Here is an 8,273-nt window from a genome sequence, read left to right on the forward strand (position 1 = left end):
TGTCCGCTTCTCGCAGACATAGTTGCCAAGGGGAAAGACCATCACCACCGCCACTGAGCTTGCCAAACCCATCCGTGCGGTCGAACTTCCGAGGCTGCCGGCCCGGCGTCCACGAACTCGAGTGTATGGCACGACCAACCTCAAGGCATCTCCAATGGGCAGACGCAATTTTTATGTTCCTTTGCGTCGGGCACGAACACAAAAAGTGGTCACATGTCTGCATGCATCTACCCCTTCTCCAGCGGCAGAGACACAATATTTTACCGCAAGGGCTATCATGCACTGATTAGGTTGGAGCGAGAGAAAGATTTGATTTGTGTGGTGTGAAGTGGTCAGCATATGGACCTATCCTGAATTAAAGGACGAGAGAGAAGGGTTATACAGCCCAAAAGGACGTGCGGATGTCCGCAAGATGGACACTGCGGAGTGCGATTTTTGTCCACGCCGTCGTAGGAGAGGGCCCGTTGGAGATGCCCTCACACTGAACGACCGCCGGATTTTGTACAAATTAAAGAGAGCAGGAGAGGGCCTAGCAGTGCGCGCGCTGTGTTAATCGTCGGCACAGCACTGCCATCCACTGTACCACGGCTATGGCCAATGGCTACCCTCCACACTCCACTGTATGTTCTCCTTGGCATACTAGTTACTGTACGACTAGTACGTCGTACGGAGTGTCCCATCGAATCACATGGCTGGGTAGGAGGAACAAGTGGCCAGTCAGCTTTACCAAATTATGCATCCGATGGTGTGCTTGAAAGGTACATCGATCAGAATGGTCCCGAGTGACGCGACGACAAATTGAGAACGGGGAAGCAACAGCGGCTCATTCATGTAGTGTACTACCACTACAGGTGATACTCATTCGTGGAGTATTACGTACGACCGAGCTGGTTTTACATGCCGTACGAGTGTACCTATTACAGTACATACGGTTTCCGTTCGCATATACCAATATAGTAAGGCATGAAACCACAGATCTAGGAGCTAGGACTAGGAGCAGTAGTATGTCGATTGCAAGGACACACAAATGTACAAAGAGTAGCCGACGTCGCTGTATATATGATCAACTCCGATCGCCGACACAGATTAATTTCTTCGGCCTCAGTGTTGAAATTGATGGACGACAGCCCCTGCATGGAGATCAACTAGGTTAAACATACGAGGATCTGATTAACAAAGATATTGATGGGAGCTAGTACGGAGTAATACCTTTGCAAGATGGCACTAGCAGGTACGCGACGCTTGCTAGAGGTGCAGCTCCAGGTCAAGGGTCTCATCGGCGTCGCTGTCCTCGGAGGCCCTTACCACGCCGTCTCGAGCTTCCGATGACCCCAGGAGAATTGCGCGCTCCGCCATGCGTGGAGCCCTGCCGCCCCACCTCTCCAACCTGGACGCATCGGCTGCTGATGTCGACGCCGGCGCGCCACTCCGGTGGGAAGCGATGTTAGCGCACATAGACCGGCCGGAGGCAGAATCCCACGGCGCCCCGGTGGACCGGGTGGCGCCTCCGAATAAGCCATCGCCGTAGGGGTCGCTGAAGCCGCCGACGCGGTCCTTGCGGTGCGCGTTCTGGTGGCCGCCCAGCGCCTGCGATTTGAGGAACGTCTTGTCGCAGAAGAGGCACTGGAACAGCCGCACCGTCTTGCCGTCCACGCGCGCCGTCGGCGCCGTCTGCGCATGGAACCACGACGGCGGGTCTGTCTCCATCCAGTTGTGTATATATATGTATACCAAATCAGCTCAGGTAGCTCGTGGCTTGCTGCTGCGTCACCGAGCTAATACATGCAATAGCTAGGCTGGGAATGGTAGCTGAGGGGAAGGAGAAGAGAATTGATGGGCATAAATAATGGCGAATCCTTTCCAGGTGATAGGGACGGAGGTGCTACAGGACTGCTGCCTCGTGAGATCTTTAATTTCGAAGGAAAAGTCAAGTGAACCAAACACAGGGTCAAGAGGCGAGCAGCTTATTCGGTAGCATGTGTTTTAAGGAACATTCAAACAGCCTTCTGGACCTATAATATGATAACTTACATCCAATATTTGCAAACCTTTTTTATGGAAGAAACTGAATTCCAAAATTAACTTACAGCTTAGTTATTTTCAACTTCGGTAACACTGCCGCCATGCTCTGCGGTAGTCCTAAAAATAGATACTGATGTATCCATAAACGGGAAAATATGAAAAATAAAATTGTTGTTTGAGTGATACAAATAAAAAAATTGTGGATCTGAATAGAGTGAATTCAAATCTCCGGAAAAAATCGGACTTTGTCGTTTTTGTGTATTTCAGAATACAAACATTTTGAATTGAGTGTATGCACGTTTGCAAGATCGATACATCATTAGCTAATTTTAGGATTTTGTTTCACAGTTTTTTAAAACATTTAAAAATAATTTTGAACTTTTAAAAATATATGCAAGATGCACTGGAGCTCAGGAACCAAAAAAAAATTCCGCTCCCTTCGTTAGGAAATAAATGCATTTCTCTTCCCTATATTAAATGCTCCAAAGAAACACAGTAAGTGTACTTCTATATTTTGTTTTAAGTGAACATTTTAAAACCCAACTAATTTTATATTAAGACATAGCAGCATTCATAAAACAAATTCATATTACTAGTTCGGTCTTCAGATGTTGTTTCATAATATACTAATTTGAGATGGTAGATATTGCTATTATTTCCAACTAGCATAGTGGCTCTCGCAACTGCGAGGGTATCATCTTTATTTTTCTTAGAGGGGTGTTCATTGTCTTTGCTGTGTCCAGATTATGATGAAAATAAATTATGATTTTCTTATATTTATATTTCATGAAAGATAATACATTTTGTTGTTTCAATTCCCACTAAATAAATATAATCTGGAGAGACCATATTTAATTATCTTTATTTGGTGAGCAGTTATTAGGTAACTTATAAATAATGTAAATTTACCAGGTGTTTTGTTTTACATGATATTAAATTGTTATGTAAAATTAAAAATTTGGACTTGGACTTAGTGTGACATATAGATGTAGAAGAATGGTCCATGTAGCAACCTAGTTGCTTCTTTAATGCTAACACATTGAAATATTGGTTCCGTCTGGGTCGAAGTTTTGTATGGATCCACATTTACCGCATAGTAATTTCTGAGTTAAGGGTTCCTATGGCTCGTTCTTTTTTTTTTTTTCAGCGCGAGTTTGGAGAATTCAGCTAGTTTGGTAGTATGGCATGTGTAGATCTTAAGATCTGAACAATTTGAATTCAGCTTCCTGTGTAATTTTCTAGAATTTGAGAGGTCAGTTCAACTACAACACGTTACATTTTTTTATTATGTCACTTATAAATGATGCATGCAGTGCTTTAACCTGATACGTTTTTCAGTTTCCATGCATGGATACGTGGACTCTAATCTGATATGGTAAGAGAAAAAGGAGATAGAGTTGCCTTTTTTTTATTTCAACGGAGATAGAACTGGGCTTTTTTTTTGACGTAAATCACTCGGATTCTTTTTGGTAATGGCTAAAATGTGAGAGACTCCTCCGTACCATTTTAGGTGTACATGTTTTGTAACGTGACATAGTTTACGTAACTTTGACATGTCATTTAATCTCATCCGTTACTACTACAATCAACGGAGCTAGTAATTTTAGCTTATGTGGATATTAATCTGGTATCTCCGTTAAAACACTCTTATTTTGCTTTTAGTATATAATAGATGTTGGCCAAAGTTAATACCGTGGACACAACTAAGCGCGCATGATGTCATGGCCACCGCATCATCACCGGGCTTCCAGCTTACCCTTAAGGGCATAAAAATGGAAGGGATATGGTTGCTAGTTAGAACACAGAGATTGTGTGTGCGGAGAAATCAAACTAAAAACTACATTATTTAAGTTCTGCATTGTCTAACTATTCTATATTATTCAAACTCTAAATGAGTCAAAGTAAACAAGGTTCACAAAGCCCCGAAACTAAACAAAGAAAGATAGTAGACCAAAACAGATCATAACACTTCACTACATAGAGTAAAACCCTAGAACTAAACAGAGCAGAATGTATTGTTCTAAACAGAGAAAAAAATCTATGAACTCAACACAGCTAAATCTATGATCAAAATAGAGCGAAATCAATGAACTATACAGAGCTAAATCTATGAACAAAACAGAGAAAAATCTATGAATTGTTAAGTAAAGAGTAAAACGAAACAACACATCACAGTATTAATTAGAACTAACATGGCAAAAACTTAGGGTTTTACCTTAGGCGAGGCGGGGTAACTTACCATTGCTGGCCAAGTCCCCGGGGTCGAAGCTGCAGTCAAAAGACCCCGAGTCCTCCTTGAAGGCCTCCTCCTCCCTTCTTCCTCTTCATCCGGCGCCACCAAGGTAGACATCATGGCGCCGGTGGCATCAGGGCCTAGGCTCTTGTCTAGGAGAAAAGACATAGCTATGGAGGTGGCGAGTAGCGCCAGGAACAACGCATGTTTGGCGAATTACATCTGGTGGTCCATGATAGAGATGTAGATAGCCATTTGCATCGCCGCCACTCAAAATACATAGTCGGCGCGTGATGGCGCTTACAACACCAGCAAAATCTCTTGAAAGTTGGGACTCCAAGTCCAGGAAGCAATTTTGCCCAGAAGGGTGACTCGAGGGTTTATATCGAACTGTCGGGGAACTGAGCAAAGAGTGTTCTCTCCCTCTCTTCTTCTAGCAATCATGTAAAGTAAAATAAAGCCTTGTGTCTCCAACTCCACTGTGTGGTTATCAAGCACAAGGTTTCGCGCACTAGTAGAAAAAGAGGCTTCCATACCACCCCATTAGTTTCCAAACATTTTGAATCGCGTCTAATGGGATCTTTAGTCCCGGTTCCGCCGGGGATCCGGAACTAAAGCTCTGGGCCCAACGGCCTGGTGGAGCTCAGGGGAAGGAGAAGAGAGTTTATGGGAATAAATAATGGCGAATCCTTTCCAGGTGATAGGGATGGAGGTGATACAGGACTGCTGCCTCGTGAGATCTTTAATTTGGAAGTTAAAGTCAAGTGAACCAAACACAGGGTCAAGAGGCGAGCAGCTTATTGGGTAGCATGTGTTTTAAGGAACATTCAAACAGCCTTCTGGACCTATTATCATGATAACTTACATCCAATATTTGCAAACCTTTTTTCAATGGAGGAAACTGAATTCCAAAATTAAATTAGAGCTTAGCTAGTTATTTTCAACTTCGGTAACACTGCCGCCGTGCTCTTCGGTAGTCCTAAAATTAGATACTGATGTATGTGTAGTTTGAGGGCGTCTCCAACAGGGCGACACAAATGGACGTTCATCAACCGTTTGTGTCCACGCGGTCGAAAAATGCGTATGGGATCAAGCCCGATGCATGGTCACCAGGCTGTCCGGGGAGACGCAAACGCGGCCTAAATATGCGTCGAGTTTGCGTTTCCGCGGACGCTGCATGGACGCGCTGAGTGGCCGCCGAATCTCACATAGAACCCACGCGTCAGTGGCTCGGACACCGCTAACATTCCCGCCAGTGGCCATTCCCAGCCCAAAAAATCAAAGTTGACCGGCGCCAACACTCTAGCCCTTGCGATGGACGTCCTCACCACCGTAGCCACCATGGATTCCGCGGGAACCCTCGCAGCCACCGCCCCGGACTGCCCCATAGCCACCACCACAACCCCAATGGAGACCGCATCTCTGGCCGACTCAAAGCGTGCCGCCACCAGCGGCTGGGAAGCTAAGCCAAAGGTGCCAAAGAAGCTGATGTCGATGGAGGAGAAAGGCGTCCAGGCCGTGAAGCGTCACGGACGGCGCAAGAACCTGAAGGATAGGAAGGGAGCGGCGGCGGCCGCCCAGTAGGCGCATGCCGCTGCCAACATGGCGTGGCAGATGCTGGTGAAAGCCGGCGCCCACGTAGGCCTCCATCCGAGCCTAGCGGAGGCCATGCTTCTCGTCAAGCAAGAAAGGATTCGTGGGCGTAGCTCCCCCGGCCTCGTTGGCCAGCTAGGTAAGTTCCCGCTGCATCTTGGAACACCTGCACCCTCGCAACTCCACGCAGCGTCGTGGTTCGCCTTCGGCGCCGGGCCGGTGCACTTCAACGGGGCCCCGGTTCCCGACGTGAACCGGACGCTGAGGAGCGGTGACTCGAGCCCGGCCACGTCACAGAAGACGCGACGGGTCCAGGAGGAGAGCATGCCGGTGCCCCACACCCTGTTTGAGGAAATGACAACATCTGCGCGGACGATGGATGGCCCGGTATGTTTGCTCTCTCAGCGTCTCGCTCTGTATTGTGTCATTCGTCGGACGTCCGTTGATTCATAGGCCTATTGGACGGGACACTGAGTGCGATATCCAGGCCATGATCTTCGGCGGCAGCTTCGTCGGCGAAGGCGGCATCGGGACATGGACGCAGGATCAGTGGGCACAGACGCAACATGAGGTGGACATCGATGGCGAACGGCTGTTCTCCACCCAGCCCACGCAGGCAACAACCGTATGCGTCGATGCTGATGAGGATGCGCCAAAAGGGCCTTTCGTGACTAGGGTTGATGGTGGCAACAAGAAGGGGGAGCGCCACTGGACCTGTCGTTGCCTATTCGACGATACCTCGGAGGAGGGATCCTCACGAGGGGGATAAGAAATAGGGGCCATAGGACGGAGAGTCCTCGGGACGGTGGTACGCGATTTACCCAGCTTCGGAACACCTGCTCGATGACAGGGCCTACTGCTGCTTGTCTGAAATTATCTGGGCGCTTGCGCGTTGTTACAATGAGTTGTGGTTGTGCCTCTAGGGCTCCCAGGATCCGGCTTATAAAGGCGCACGGATCTAGGGTTTACAAGGAGAGTCCTAGCCGGAATACAAGTCGCCTAACTACGGTACAATATCTTGCCATGTACGTCAAGGATCCGCCTTCCCTTGTACTTCATTCCAGATCCGGCTACCCCTAATGGGCTAGGCCGGATCCGACTGCAGAGTTGGTCGGTGGATCCGGCTCCTTGTTCATGGGCTGGACTTCATCCATCTCATTCTACAGCAACTGGGCCGCCCAATGGGCCACACGCCACCATCACCGTCTATGGGCCACCCGGGCTTGCCGGATCCATGCACTATCGATGGTACACCCATGAAGTATACCCACAATAGGACCAGCTGCTTCAACGACGACGAGGACAAATGTTTGTGCGATGCGTGGCTCACTACCAGCCATGGCTGCATAAATGGTGCCCAACAAAAGGGCAAGGTCTACTGGGCCAAGGAGGTCCAAGAGTACATAGATAGAAAGTGTCACGCGCCCTACGAGATTAAAAGCGACCGCACGGAAGAGTCCATCAGAAAAATATGGAACTACATCAAACAAGAGACCTCCAAGTTATGCGCCGCTGTTGATCATGTTGTTGCCCACCCCAAGATCGGCGTGGGCGTGCTTGGAGTGGTAAAGAAATGAGCATCATCATTCCATCTATGTACTTAGTATTTGCAAACCATGAACCTAAATTGTACCAATTGTAGGTACCCAGGGCCTTGCAAAAGTTCAAGGTAACATATAGGAAGGGCTTCTATATGGTCCATTGCTGGGAAAAGCTGAAGGACGCGTCAAAGTGGAGGATTGGCTATGCGTCCTACCATGAAGTTTTCAAGAATGGGACAACCATGTTGGTCGTCGACGACGAAGATGACGATCCTGGGCAGAAAGCCCTTCCACCTCGTCCTCGGGGCCATAAGTCTACCAAGGACGATTTTGCCAGGAGGCATCAGTCCTTGCGTTGAGCCAGACCTTGGAGAAGATCATGGCGGAATCTCAAGCTGCCCTGGACAAAGGGATGAGAAGAAGCGTCTAGAAAAAGAGGCCGCAGCTGCCATCTACCTCAACCTCACCAAAGAGGTCATTGAGGTCCAAATGATGGACATCGAGGCCAAAATGCGTGACTCTGGGGCCAAAAGGATGGACGCCGAGGCCAAGATCCGGGTAGAGAACACAAGGATCATGCTGGCAGGCTTGAGCAACATGGACGACGAACCCAGGGCCTGGTTCTTGAAGAAGCGCGCCGAAATACGCGCGCGAGACACCTAATATGGGGCGCCATTGTCAACCACCATGGCTTCTTTTTGGACTATATTTGATGTTCTGGTCATGTTTGGGCACCTTTTGGACTACATTTTGTGCCATATCTTGTGGACAATGTGATGAACTTATTTCAGACCTTAATTTGAGCTAATATGATGGCCATTTGTTCATGCTATTTGCTTGTTTCTCCTGTTTTTTGATATTTTAGGAAAAATGGGTCGCGGCCA

The 8,273-nt window shown here is 47.9% G+C and overlaps 1 protein-coding gene across 1 annotated transcript; it reads right to left on the reverse strand.

The window, feature by feature from the left end:
• Positions 1–798: 798 nt before the first annotated feature.
• On the reverse strand, positions 799–1,818 carry LOC127326883 (uncharacterized). The gene is made up of 2 exons (XM_051353659.2): positions 1,210–1,818; positions 799–1,130 (listed from the first exon to the last, which is right to left on the reverse strand). Exon 1 carries the CDS (start codon positions 1,705–1,707, stop codon positions 1,246–1,248), a length of 462 nt encoding a protein of 153 aa, XP_051209619.1. The 5' UTR covers positions 1,708–1,818; the 3' UTR covers positions 799–1,130; positions 1,210–1,245.
• Positions 1,819–8,273: the final 6,455 nt, after the last annotated feature.

This window comes from Lolium perenne, chromosome 4 (assembly GCF_019359855.2).
Source record: "Lolium perenne isolate Kyuss_39 chromosome 4, Kyuss_2.0, whole genome shotgun sequence".
NCBI classification, from domain to species: Eukaryota; Viridiplantae; Streptophyta; class Magnoliopsida; order Poales; family Poaceae; genus Lolium; species Lolium perenne.

What these genes read in the sequence shown, in the direction of transcription:
- LOC127326883 (XM_051353659.2), bottom strand. Translation starts at nt 1,707, where the DNA reads ATGGAGACAGACCCGCCGTCGTGGTTCCATGCGCAGACGGCGCCGACG.